Source organism: Platalea leucorodia, assembly GCF_965183815.1.
Source record: "Platalea leucorodia genome assembly, chromosome: 7".
NCBI lineage: Eukaryota > Metazoa > Chordata > Aves > Pelecaniformes > Threskiornithidae > Platalea > Platalea leucorodia.
Genome location: NC_138829.1, coordinates 71,983,912 through 71,998,286, shown reverse-complemented (window position 1 = coordinate 71,998,286; position 14,375 = coordinate 71,983,912). Strand labels below are relative to the sequence as shown.

The following is a 14,375-nucleotide window of genomic DNA, read 5'->3' as shown; positions in this document are numbered from 1 at the left end:
CATGACCAATTCAGTTACCGTTTCAGGTAGCAGACTTTAAAACAGGTCAAAAAGCAATTTACTCAGCTTAAGACAAGATCTTTAGAAAGACTCCAGTCACGCTAAGACTTTAAAGGATCAGGCAGGATCCTCCAGAAAGACACCGTGTCAAAGACACAGGGAAGGAGCTCCCCACGCCAGGCACGCACAAAGCCTGGGATTAGCCGCAGCCAAAGCAACAGCCCGAAAGACAAGAACTTCAGGAAATACCTGGGAAAAGAGCCTGAGCTTGGGAGAGGACTGCTGCACCTGCCAAAAGGATGCGATGTATAAGGAAAGGCTTACAAGTTAGGTCTTTTGATCCCTTTGTAACTTCAAAAGAGTAAGAGTGATCTGAGAACAGGTTTCAAGACCCCCAAAAGAGGGAGTCTGACACAGTAAGCTGGCTCCTCGAATTAAACACAACCAACCTACAACTGTTTCCACTCCAGCACCTCCCTTAAGCCTCTCTGCCCTCTCCCTCATTCCTTTCCCTTTCATATCTCAGAATTCCCCCTCTGCTTTCACTCACCTCAGAGGGAACCAGCTCCTCGGGTCTGCTCTGGCACAGAAACCACCGCTCCTCTCCCTGCTGCTTGACCTAGTTCATCTTCTCAGTCTGACTGTAGCCTTCACAAACGTGGGCCGATCCCTGTTCCTGCTGTTTCATCACAGCTGCGCTTCTGTTTCTAAGCTCTCCTTCACTGTCTCTGACCATTCACTCTCTCTGTGACAAGAACCTTATCATTTTAACATTATTGGCCGTCTTATCTTTCTTCTAAATTCAAATCTCACTCAAGTTATCTCTAGGATAGTCAGCTGTCCATCACTCAGCACAGACCATCTCGCCCTGCCTCTTCCCACACACACAGAGCTTCTTGTTACCTGAAATCTCCACAGAAGTGCTTCCCTTGCAAAGAAATAATCCTCTCCCACCCACAATGCTGTCTTCTGTTTCCACTCACAACTCCTATTTGCAATCTCTAACTACAAACCACCTTCCTTCTCTCATCTTCCCTGTTTTGTCTGCAAAGTTGCCCTCTATGATGCAGCTCTGTGACGGAAGTCATGCGTTCGACTTTGAAACAAGTCCTTGCCCACGTATCCACATTCCCAGATTGTCCTGTTTATAATATCACACAATATATAAAGTAGCTTTAAATACATATCTTCTGGTAAGCTTACAGCTTTCACTGCTTCTCAGCTTTTGAGAATCACCATATAGGCTACCTTTGGGCACGTAAATCACACAGGAAAACAGAAATTTGGCTGCAAGACTGCAAGTTTTGCCTTCACAGTTTCAGGGAAAATCCCATTTGTCTGGATAAGGAGAAAAAGAAGTTTCTTCCACACCCTCAACTTCTAGGTTGCTGCACTCATAGATCCTTGAGCAACACAAAGGATTTTTTTCTCCCCAACATGACACAAGACATACTGAAGCTGAGTAAAGTCCCACAAAGGCAGCCCTTGGGTCTATCCTTTCCACAAATGTTGATCACAACACCCCAAGAGAAGGAGGACCCCCACCTAAAGCCAACAATCCTTCAAAGAAATCAAAGAGAAATCCTTACTTAGTGCTGCTGTTCCTTCTGTCCACTGTTATGGCTCCAGTTCCGATCTGCACTGAGGCTTCGCTAGGTAAGGGCTGACTCTGGAAGATCAACTCTGGGGTGAGATCCACTTCTGTAGGACTCACCATCACTTTGGCTGCAGAAAGTAAAGCTGTTTTCCCCTTGTTGTAATTCTCCAAGACCTATTCAAGGCAAGCAGAGGAACAGTAATGCTTTATTGGAGATAGCAGCCTTGCTGTTCTCAGCTCAGGACTTTCAACCAGCTGCATTTGCCTCTGTCTCTTACCAATGCCTTCCACAAGCACAGAGCAAGGTCTTGAGATAACAGATTATATTAACGAATTCTGACATACTCTATCCTGCAGAATGCCCTGCTGGGAATCCAGTGCTAGGGAGGTGGCAGGACACTGGCAGGAGCAGCCTTCAGACCAGCAGGGCAGGGGAGACTTGGCTAAGTCTCCGTGGCAGAGCTGCATGGTTAGGAACCGCAGCTTCGCGTCCGAGACCCATCCTACAACCACTAAACACAAGCTCAATCACCCCTCAGGCTAACAGAGGGGCTGCAACCGCAGCCTGGAGGACTTCTGTCACAGCTTGGATGTCACCTGAACTGCAGTCTGAGAGAAGGAACCAAACAACACCCAAGCTCACATTATTATGACATTAAATTTGGAAAGACCACCTAGTCTGGGACTCCGGGTATCGGGATGGAGATCTACATTCCATTTCCAGACTTCATTACGTTCAACGCTAATAGCCTGTGCATCACTGGCCCCAGAGCACAATCTTCTTTCCTCCTCCCCTCCAAAGTAAATGGGCTTGTGTATTTAAACAGCCAGCTCTCCCGGGCAAGGGCTACCTATTCTGAGGGCATAAAGGCCTGTGACAACGTACTCATTTTATTTGGGCACATAATTGCTATTGCTCTTGCAATAAGAATGACGAAAACTGGATCCCACCAAGGGTACCTTCCTGGCTCGCCGATCCGTACGCAGAGCTTTGGCTTGGCACCAAGAAGCTAAAACCACTGTGCCCCTTGTCCGTTTTGTGTTTACAGCTGACCGCATCAACATCATCATGCCGAGCCTTTCTTGCCCAAACCTGGGCCTCTCTGGCATTCAAGCCAGAGCCCATGTTATTGCACTGAACGATCCCTCCCCGCTCCTCATCCTAATTCTCTGCGTTACCTTGTTGAGCCCTTCCATGACCACATATGGGAGGTGTTCGTGCAACATCGCCGGCGAGATGATCACTTCGTTAAATGCCTTATTGTCACCCCAGATAGCAAAGTAAGTGGGATCCTCTTGCTCACAGCAACTGGAAGAGGAGTTGGGATCCAAACAGAGAGGAGAACAGGGAGCAGGAGATGAAGGAGCAGGCCAATAGTTTGGCATGCAAAAGAAACAGCAGGTTGCAGAGACAGAAAAAGCAACAGGAGGAAAAACAGAGGGAGAAGATATTAAAGTACACATATACTGCCATTGCTCCCCAGCTCTGCACTAGCCAACAGTGACATGATTATCTTTCTATTCTGACAGCACAGACGCAATCACTGCCACCGTAAGACAGCAAAAAGTCACCTCCTTCATAGATGGGTTCCTGTCTTGGGGAGTCTTTTCCAAAAGAGGACTTTTCACCCCCAGCCGTGGGCTGGCTTCACAGCTCCGCGCATACTCACCAGCACTGCTCTGCGGGATGATTGTGCACCACGTGGATGATGCGGCCCGGCGGGTAAAGTGGCGTGCTGGCAGACAGGGCAATAGTCAGGTCGCTGGGATGGGTCCAGAGGCGATTACTCGTTACTGAATTTTCTTCCGTCTCTTCAGGGAGCTCTGACTTGGGTATGCACTTTGTAGCACCCACAATGATTCGCCACTGTTCAAGACAAGAGAAAGGAGGGAAAATTATCGAGAAGAGAAAAACATTGAAGAAAAGCAGAGTCATCTCACAAGACACTCTTGGTAGGTTTAAACTGAACACCTAATACCAGAAAAGAGAAAAACAGGTCTTGTGCCCTGATTGCTTAAATAATAGACCTAGAGATAGAGATAACCCTGCCCAGAAAAACTGTTTCTTCCTTTCCCAGTTTTAACCTTAGAAGTGGCAACATCTCATCCTTCCTTTTTTGCCAGAGGTTTTTGTAGACTTAAGGATCTAGAGCAAACACCAACTCGTCCACCAACTGGTAACGTAGTATCTTCCAGGATAAACAAGGTAGATGGAATCTGAATTTTTAATGTACAAAAATAAGCAAAAGACTGTACAACAGACAAAAATTGTTTAGGCCTTTCTTTATGCGCTAAAAGAAACCCTACAAAACAAAAATTCACCAAAAAAACCATAAGCCAAACCACAAAAACCAAAGAATGCTAACAAGAAAAATAAACGTAAACTCATTTTCTCCCTCTACAGATCACTTCTATAATATTTTACCTGTAAAAATCTCAACGTCTTATGTTTTTTCCATCTCAGTGTAACAATAAAGAAGCCTGGGGAGGAACAACTTGCCACATTTCCTATCTCCAAAACATTAACAGACCGCTTATCCTAGAACAGCACCACCCAGACAGCACGCAGCAGTGTCTATAAGCAGACAACTGTTGTACTTCCTAGCCTGCTACCATTTGTTACCGGCCAAGAAAAGCTAGAGTTGGAACACAGACTTCAAAAACAGGCTCAGATGAGAAAATTTCCTGCTCAGTTATTTTAGACCTGTGATGGTGAACTTGGAGCACGTGAGCCAGAATCATCACACAGCCTGCAAACAGAGCGCAGCCCTTTGCTGTGACCGCTCTAGCTGCCTTCTAGCTCTTGCCATCGCTCCTCTGCCTACCTGGATCTCCTCTGGTCACCTAAATAATAGTCACACTGGACCTGAGGAGACCTGGAGGGCAGGGGAAAGCTGCAGTATTGCTATGTGACACTAGGAGTTCACCACCACTGCTCAGGGACTCACCTTCAGGCGTCTGTTAATCTTTACTCTTACCTTTGGCTTGTTACTTCTTTGAAGAACATCCAGAAGCTGCCGGCGAAATCCCTCCAGCTGAGAGAGACCAATTCTGGAAAAGAGGAAGCCATGTTTACAACAGCTGGCAGGGAACAGGACAGTAGGGACACACAGCACAGAAGACCAAGAAACTATGCTACAAAAGACACTACGAGAACGCAACACCACCATAACGCAGATCACTTCTGAGGTGGGTTGTGGCATCACCCAGGACCAGTAACCAGGGTTAAGAGGCCACAGGAAACCATCGTGACAATAAACAAGTATGAAAGGTAATAGAATCAGATCAGTGAACAGATAGGAGAGAAGTCAATGAACAGATAAGGAGGGAGATGATGCAATCACAGAAAAAAGTGAGCAAGAAACAAGTATAGGATGACACAGAACAGATAAATTAGAAAGACGGCACAGAGCTGTATGACACCACTGAAGAGATTACGGGATGGACAAGATTTTGTCATACAGGTTACCAAAAGGCACATTCAATCCCATTTAGTACGTTCCCTCCACTGAATTCTACATGCCTTATATCGCACAGACAGAAATGTCACCGTTTATCTGAGGTCACACAACGGGGCAGAAGCATAAGTAAAACGCAGGTTGTCTGGCTCCCAGTCCAATGCCCTGTTCAGCAGAACACGTCCCAGGAGATGAGGAGGTGAGAAATGCCAAGACACAAGAAATGAGGGAGCTGGTTGAGAGACGTGAGATGATACGGAATAGGTACTCGGGGACAAACAGCACAAAATGAGATGACGGCACATCTAGTCAGGACAGAGTGGAAAGAGGGCCAAGATAACACAGGCAGCCAGGAAGATAGCATCGACATGTCGGGTACCACAATGAGTACAGTTACAGGATATTCACCCTTTTCTTTCATACAGGCAGCTGAGAGATGGGGAGGGATATGCCTATAAAAAGGTGTGTGAAACACTAACATAAGTGTCCAGGTAAAAGACACATCAATACAGGTAACTAGGAAGACGAGTAAGCAGCATATGAGGACAGGTAAACGAGGAAACTGGAGCCAGATACGATCCAGGTGTTTCTGATAGGAAACAGGTGACTTTGGTATAGAACAGCAGATACTCATCAAGAAATTCAGACACTTCTCAACTTGCCTGGGCACTAGATCTTTGCCAAGCACGACCGCAGTCACAAACTCTTTTGAATACTCCATGGCATCCTCACTGGAAGAGAAACAGGAGCAAGAGGCAGCAAACAGTGTTTCACTAGCAGAAAACTGCACTTCATTCCCAATTTGCCACTGGTGTCCAACAGCGTACCAGGGTCATAAAAACCACAACCCAAGCTGCTCGAGGCTTTTGGCACTTGCACCCCGATAAAGAAAAGCCCGATATTCACATCCCATGCCCCAAGCAACATGACTCTGCATACGGCTCTGAATATACTTGGAAAACAAAGTGATCTAACTCAATGCCTCGTAGCTGTTTTCCAATAGTTTCAGAATGGCCCGGGCAGCAGAAAGGAAGAAGATATTCCACGCTCCTGAGAGTACTTTACAAAGACACTGTGGAACTAAGATGGCCACTTTCTGCAGCAACCCGAGTACCAATATAAGAGGGAATTAAGGCTGCCACTTTATAAGCTGGTTCTGCAGCCAGCTGCCTTCCTAGAGACCTTCTTCTGAACCAGTTACCACAGGCAGAGGCTGCCTCATTGACCTAGAGGTGATCCAGGGCATGAGACAGTGCAACAAAAGCGTGGCAGTCAGAGGCACCTCCTTCAACCCAAACAGTTGAGGTAACACAGCTTGGCCCGAGCTATCAAGCGATCTCAGGAGTGGAAGTCCTGAGCAGAAAGCTCTAAAGCTCTCATGAAACGCTCTACAGAGCAACTCCTCTACAGCTGCAGAAGACTGGGGATTACCACCATAACAAGGCATGCCAGTACCTAGATTCATTAGCAGGATGGTTTAAAACCCTTGGCTGCTCCTGGAACATGATGCAGTAACTATCACAAGAAGCTTCTGATAATCCATAGCTGCTTTCAAGTGCCCCCATGATGTCTGTCACAACTAGAAAGACCTTCTCTCACTTCACAGCAATCAAGTCGGATGTTTTCGCTTGGCTGCCATGTAAATAACATGGCCAGCAGGTCTGTTCCAATTTACAGTGGGAGGAATTTACTGTATCCCTCCTTCAGACATCTCTGAGGCAGCTACCCTAGATTCCCCCTATAGCCAAGGGAGAGAAACAGGCACCCCAGAAGCACAATCCCTCTGACCTGTTTTAGGCACCCACTTTAGAATGACAGAAATCACACCCCAGAAGTGCCAATTTCTTTGTCAGCTGCAAAAGGAGTCCAAACAACTAGACCAACTGATGCAGACATCTACACTCGGTGAAATATCTCCCTTACCGTACATCTATTCACAGCAGATGGGGAGAGGACACGCCGGCACTGGGCAGAGAATAAGGAAATTGCACCCTGTCCACTCAACTTGCATCTTCCACTAGTCGGGCTGAAATTAGAGCTATAGCTAGCGACAGCTAAGTCATAAACAGAATATTTGGGAGCATGGCCACCTGCCATCATAACCTGAACTCCAAACTACAACACAGAGCAAAGGCTGCCAACAACCCTCAGCTCCTATCGACTGCCTCTCCATTTTATTGCATGCTTCTCAGGGGCAGAGCCTTGTCTTTTACTGCTCCTCAGAGCATCACAGCTCCAACTACACCCACCCCACCACCAGTCCTCCTGCCCCCACACCTACCTCAGCAGCCCACCTGGGGGAGAATAGGCAAAGCACTTCAGCGATGGGTACTGCGGACGCAAGAGGAAGGACAGGATGGCAGCTGTGCCAGCCCCTAGGGAATGACCGACCACAATCAGGCCGTAGTGTTTTGTTCCTCTCCCCTGAAAACAAAAAAAAAAAGACAAGAAATTGAGGTCAGGCTGAAAGGTTAAGTCCACAACCCCCAAAATCTGCCCCTTTCCACAGCTGTGAGTCTTTCCAGCTAACCAGTTCCTTCACCAACAGGAACTAGCGAGGGTACGTTAGATTTTGAAATGGAAGCACAGTTCTGATTTACACTGTTTAGCCTAAGTCACAGTGGCAGTCCCAGCACACTCCTGCCCTGCAATGTTGCTCCTTTTGAAGGGATGCTGGAATACGTTCTCTTCTGCTATTCTCTCCTACATCTCCATCAGTGTCTGACCTACTGGGTCTTCCCTAAAAGAAAAAAGGTAGGAAGAAAAAGGAAACATACACAAGCTGTTTGAGTTACTTAGGATTTTATATGAACCTTTTGCTCCTCCTCAAATCTGACAGACTTCTGATAATATCTGGGTCCAGGCTCACATGTCTAAGGTATCCTTGCTTCTAGAAATCACCTGCTTTCATTAATTCCACCACTTGTGCAGGCTGAAAAACAAATCTTAACTAGCAGTTTCAATAGTAGTGTTTTAAGTCTAGATGCTCTCAACTGCCGGCCACTGCTCAAGTAATTCAGAGGCAAAACTATTCTCTAACGTTTTGTACTGTTCTTGTTATTCAGAAGCTAGGGTGCTAAGCATGGCTTAGAACCTAAAAGTTCACCAAGAAAATGTTTGAAAAGTTTCAGTCTTGTTTTTGTGCAGAGCTCTGCCGGTGCCCTGTGGGCTTTACATAAGGAGAGAGAATCCAGCACCCGACTCCACAGCCCCAAGCCACCACAGTGGCGGCTACATTTGGACTTCTGCGTCAGATGAGAACACACACGTAGAACATGAGACCAGGCCACAAGAATGAAAGATCTATCTTGGTGTCATTTTCCTTCCCAAGGCCACCCCAAGCCACCATCGTGCCTCTTAGTCAGTGAACTGAATGCTGGGGGAGATTTAAGACTTTATACACTTCACTTGTTGTACTTTTCCCCTGAATATCTGTTGCTGGCAACTGTCAGAAGCAATGTACTGGGCTAGAGGAACCTTTGGTAGGACCTGGGATGGCATTTATGTTCTGGCCATAGCACTTTTTCAGATATTCTTCAGAGTTCAGCTTCAGACAGTACTTCATTTTCTACACACAGGCCGGTTGCTCTGTCTCTCATTAATCAAGCTCTCTCCATCCTTGTGGGTCAGGTCCAGCTAGTTACACTATTTTTTATCAATTAGAAGTTGGACTCTCCATACATAAAGCCGGCTTCAAGCAGACCAGAATATGATATTGTCACGCACAGGAGACACCAAAGCATAGAGCTTCGAACGTCACCATATCCTTGCCAGTCAGGTAGCAACTGAGCTCTATGGGACATCAGGAAAAATTCCTCATGAGTAACAGCTCACTTAACACCAATTTTCACTTTCTGGGCAGAGAGGAATAAAGCACCACGTAAAGAACTCGGATGCCTGTGTATCGCTCCCTCCACCTACCAAACATCACAAGGCAGACGCTTCAGTGTTGACGGCTACGACACTCAGGTTTCAGGGAACCATCGAGGCTTTTATCCCTCTTTTCTTTCTCCCTTGAGCTATTGCTAATTTCCCCATGGGCACTGCTCAGGCCAAGGCACACTTTGGGCATGAGACAAGGCCAGCTGTCTGACAGCAGGGAACCAGGCAGTTCAGAAGTTCCCTCCCCAACGGGGACATAGACTGTGCCATTACTGACATATAAACTAAGGTAGGCTGCTTCCCAACATCTCCCTCGGGTTCTCCGATAGCTCTCTATCACAAGAAATGTGCACACACAGACAGTCAGCATGGCATCCCACTGCTGTCTCCAAAGAGAATCTCCATAGAGATGGGATTTTAGTTCCTGTTGATTTGTTTTTAATGTTCCCTGCCTTGCATTGCCACCAAATGGGACTTCCTGCCTCAGCTTTGCCTGAGGAAAAAAAATCAGGAGCTCTGCAGTGTTGGCGGTTTCAAAATAAAAAAGCCTTGGGGGAATGAGTAACTAGTTGCCTGTCTGGCAATCCAGAGGGATAGGAATTGAAGGAAGATTTGAGAAGTTAGTACAACAGATTCAGGGACATGGAGGTTTCCTTAAAACCAGCGTTTTAGGGAAATCTTTTCTTTTATCCTTGCAGGCTATACAGAAAACTACTACTCACTAAGTCGCGTCCAAAAGCTTGAGAAAGCACCATTTCTTGCTCCAATTTCTTCTTGATGTACTCAGCAGATAGCACCATTCCCTAAGGGAAACACGAAGGCAGAACAGGACGTAAATGGTTGCGCATCAGCCCTGATCTAAACACCCCGCAGCCACCCTGCTGCCCCGCACGCCGGGTAAGCTCTACCGTGCCACACAGACGGGTCAGGGTGGAGGAAGAATACTGACCCCCCTCCACAGTTAGGAATAGACTTCATTAGGTACGTGTCTTGGCTCACTGGTTACCAGAGCCACAAACTGTTCAGCAGTAATGACGGTTCTTAAATTAAACTAATACTCAAAGGCCCTATTCCTGGCCTCAGGGTGCAAAGTCTATAAAAAAATCCACATTAACACAAAACAATCCACTTCTTAAACACCAGGCTGTGCACCTGGTAGTTCTGCAGGCACTGGGACCTGCAGTAGAACGGAGAAACAAACTGTGATATTCTGCACATCACTGCCTTAACTGCAAAACTGTACTTTTCCACTTAAATCTGTGAATAAAAGCACAAACTAGCTTAACAAGTTCACAGGGAAAATAATACAAACACCAAGACGCTCTTGGAGGGAAAAAGTGGCAGCACTATCTGTACAGGAAGAGTTATTGATGACTGGAGGAGAAAGCAACTATTAAAGGGATTCAGCTGTCAAAGGACATTAATCACAAATTATTAAAGGCTTTTATTCACTGGAAGCTACGAACTGCTGGAAGATGGGAAACAAGCTGACAGTCTGGTTCTGAACATTTATCCTCTCTGCCGATGGCTGCATCTGAAGAGCATTTCTCCCTCTGTGTAATAACCACAAACGCAGTTGATCCGTTACAAACAAGCAACTAGAATTCGGGCCCTTGCAAAAATTCTTGGTTATGCCTTCACTACAGTTTAATGCAGCGGTAAGCAAGCCTGAACTACAAAGGCTGAAAAAATAGCGATGTAGTCCAGGGTGAACATGGGTAAACAGAAATCAGCTACTTCGAATTTGGTGATTACAGACCTCAAATAATTCACAGTGCCTGGGTTGGCCAAAAACCAGGGAAGATCATCATCTCTGCTATTCCCCCTTACACCCCTACTTGAAAACAGTTTAAGTACAAAGTGAACATTATTGAGCACCGTTTTATCTCGGAGACATAAAAATTCATGGCCCTCTCAAAAAGCAAAGAAACACGGACTTTTCAAAGTCCTCGATATCAAACACACCATCAAAACCAAGCTGACTGCTGAAGAGAGCAGAGCACAGGTGATTCTGCTGAGTCCGTAAGTGGGACAGCTGTAACGCTCCCATCATTATCCAAAAGCAGATGCCACGCTATTTCATGCCGATGTTCAGCGCTCTCAGCAGCCAGCCAGCTTCCGCTGCATTCAGAAGCGTCTCCTTTTCCAACTCTAATGAGAAGTGAATGGCAGACTACTTATATAAATTTCTAAGATGAATTTAGGATTCTATTTTTGCAAAGCATGACCTAAATCCATGGTGATATTCCTAATGGGCTGTTAGTCAGCCTTATAGTTATATTTTTGATAATTACAGTATATTCTAATACAGACAGTGATTTTAATATTATGGAATGAGACTTATCACTGCAAGTTACATTTAGACTTTCCACTGAAGTGGACGCTTTCATAACTTTCAAAGGAATAAAACTATCTGGGCTTAATTTTCAAAGCTCACATGTAAATAACCAAACAGACTGGAGATCTTGGGAAAGCGAAATGGAAATATTCTGTACTGCTTCGCAGTTTGAAGGCACGAAACTGCTCTGCGATATTTGAATTGTGTGCACAAAAACCCACAAAGGGGGTTTATTTGGTAGAGAAAAGGGCTTGAAGGTTATTGCTGTTACTGGCTGTCCTGTCAAACCGGTGAGAGCTGTTCCCGTGGCTGAGCTTCAGGGCTCCCTTACCACCATCATTTTAGTAGTTTTGTTCTATACAGGTTCAACAGAATTCAGTATCATGCCCTTCACTTATGATTATTTTTAAATTAAATGTGTTATAAAATCAGTGGATTTTATTTCAAAAATAGTGAAGCTAGATTTTTTTTTTTGTGGTTAATTCCCCCTCCGAATTGTGACGATGCCTTTATTTTTTTCTTAGCATGCTAACCCATAAACCTTAGTTACAGCTATGTGTTTGGACCCAAAATAGCTCAGAGATCTAATATATATATTTTAACTGTGGCATTCACAGCAACCCAAGCAATCAAACCCTTTCAGCTGCGGTCCCGGTGGTGAGATAAGAAGGCTCACATAAACATGAAGAGTTTTAATTTGTGGGATGTCTGATCAACACTGCGTGAAGCACGGAGACAGGCGGGCTCCGCAGGTGGAGATACCAGGCCGTGGCAGCCTGCTGGGTGCGCGGGACGCGATCAGCAAGAAAAATAACAGAAATCAAACAACTTAGGGGAAGCTCCCGAACAGCCAAGTACTTTTCTCCAAATGAAATGTAAGTGTTAGCAAGACGCTTCATTTATTTTTGTATTAAAGTTGACTTCTGGACATGAAAAATGCATTAAGACAGACATTTTTAAATTCTATTATCTCCGTTAGTTTCCCTCAGGAATCACCAGTACATTATTGTCTGAAGATTAATATTGATGATAATTTTAAGATAAAGCTATATTTCTGTACCAGTAGCAGTCAAAAAAAGAAATAACACAAAGGCCAAATAAAAACTCAATAGAGAACAAAGGGAATGATCTGATAACATTTCATATAAGTCACTGGCGTATGAATATTTTCGCATAAAGATCAAAAGAAAAGCCAACTTCTGCCAGGATCTATTACTAGCTTTTCTGTACATTAAGAATAGAACAAATTCCCCTTGCTTCCCTTTGGCTTCCTTTTACCTTTCTTTCTTTGTATGAGCTGTTGATCACACTGATTGTGCAAAGTCACTTTGAGCTAAATGAATTTGTACAAAACCAAGTGACATTACCATCGACAGCAGACATAACGCTTCCCAACTGTGAAACAAATATTAAAGATTCACACAGCCAAATATCAGTTATGTGACAAAATACTACCTCATTTACCTATGTTTCCATAATACCTCCTAGGTAATTGCCACATAGATTAATTTCCTTATTTTGGGGGAAACAAAGGAAATACCCATTATACAATAGCAGGTACGCAATATTTTTTTTTTTTTTTCCCCAAAAAGACCTGCTCTGGGAGACTTGGAGACCACCGAGCATCCAAACAACACTTTCTTAGGTAATGGCTTCTTTATCAGACCAAATGTTTAGCTAAACATTTGAGTACGCACTTATCTATCAGCTACTAATGCTCTACTTCCTCAAGCAGAGCACCAAAGCACAGAGGAGAGGTTTGGTGTTCAGGCAGGACACGGTGAATGAAGCAGGAGCTCCCAGCTCCTGCCTCCCAAGGATTTACGAGCTCCACATCCCACCCTGAAAGGACCCTGACCAGATGATGAGCAACAGCGTCAGAGAATCATTAAGGTTGGAAAGGACCTCTGAGATCATCACGTCCAACCTGTTAACCCAACTGCCTGGCCCACCACTAAACCATGTCCCTAAGCACCACATCCACACGTTTTTTGAATACTCCCAGGGACTGTGATTGCACCCCTTCCCCGGGCAGCCTGGGCCGGGGCCTGACCGCTCTCCCCATGAAGAAATTTTTCCTAATACCCACCCCAACCCTGCCCTGGCGCAGCTTGAGGCCGTTCCCTCTCGTCCCATCGCTTGTTCCTGGGGAGCAGAGACCGACCCCCCCGGCTCCAGCCTCCTTTCAGGCCGTTGCAGAGAGCGATGAGGGCTCCCCTCAGCCTCCTCTTCTCCAGGCTGAGCCCCCCCAGCTCCCCCAGCCGCTCCTCCCCAGCCTTGTGCTCCAGCCCCTGCCCCAGCCTCGCTGCCCGGCTCTGGCCACGCTCCAGCCCCTCCATGGCCGCCTTGGGGTGCGGGGCCCAGCGCTGAGCACAGCATTCGAGGGGCGGCCTCACCAGTGCCCAGCGCAGGGGCACCATCACCTCCCTGCTCCTGCTGGCCACACCGTTCCTGACACAAGCCAGGGTGCCATTGGCCCTCTTGGCCACCTGGGCACCCTGCTGGCTCATATTCAGCGCTGTCGACCACCACCCCCAGGCCCTTTCCCGCCGGGCAGCTCCCAGCCGCTCCTCCCCACGCCTGCAGCGGTGCCTGGGGTTGCTGTGCCCCCAGGGCAGGACCCGGCCCTGAGCCTTGCTGACCCTCACCCCGGGGCCTGGGCCCATCGACCCGGCCTGGCCAGGGCCCTCTGCAGAGCCCCCTGCCCTCCGGCAGATCGACACTCCCACCCAACTGGGTGCCATCTGCAAACTGACTGAGGGTGCCCTCCATCCCCTCACCCAGATCATCGATCTGGTCTCCCTGAGCAGCAGCCCTTCCAGCAGCTGCTACGTTTCTTCCAACGCGCACAACCTCCAGTTTGTATTTTTCTTTCCCAATCTGGCACTGCGTCTTGAGAGGCTGCCAAATTCCTGATAATCTTAAAACTCAGCATGTGTGTCATTACTTTGCCGGGCTGGGGCAAAGGTCAGCTCTATCCTAAATTGATTTAGTCGCCCGGTCCTGATCACGACGACAGACACATAGTATCAGTCTAATTAGACAGATGCAAGCCCTGCCAATATCCTTTGATGAGGTTCAATGCCTCTCCTGTTGCAAC

General features: G+C 46.6%; 1 protein-coding gene across 11 annotated transcripts in view; it reads right to left on the bottom strand.

Moving 5' to 3' along the window:
• Positions 1 to 14,375, bottom strand: part of DAGLA (diacylglycerol lipase alpha) — an 82,573-nt gene that overhangs the window by 11,370 nt on the left and 56,828 nt on the right. For 9 of the 11 annotated variants that reach the window (XM_082318566.1, XM_082318569.1, XM_082318567.1 and 6 more), the window contains 8 exons: positions 9,660 to 9,740; positions 7,337 to 7,479; positions 5,718 to 5,786; positions 4,576 to 4,648; positions 3,268 to 3,464; positions 2,777 to 2,906; positions 1,590 to 1,771; positions 250 to 288 (listed from right to left, as the gene is read on the bottom strand). In XM_082318566.1, the coding sequence (XP_082174692.1) occupies positions 250 to 288; positions 1,590 to 1,771; positions 2,777 to 2,906; positions 3,268 to 3,464; positions 4,576 to 4,648; positions 5,718 to 5,786; positions 7,337 to 7,479; positions 9,660 to 9,740 (914 nt within the window). The remainder of the gene's footprint in view (positions 1 to 249; positions 289 to 1,589; positions 1,772 to 2,776; positions 2,907 to 3,267; positions 3,465 to 4,575; positions 4,649 to 5,717; positions 5,787 to 7,336; positions 7,480 to 9,659; positions 9,741 to 14,375) is intronic. The other 2 variants (XM_082318563.1, XM_082318564.1) reach the window with 2 other exon arrangements.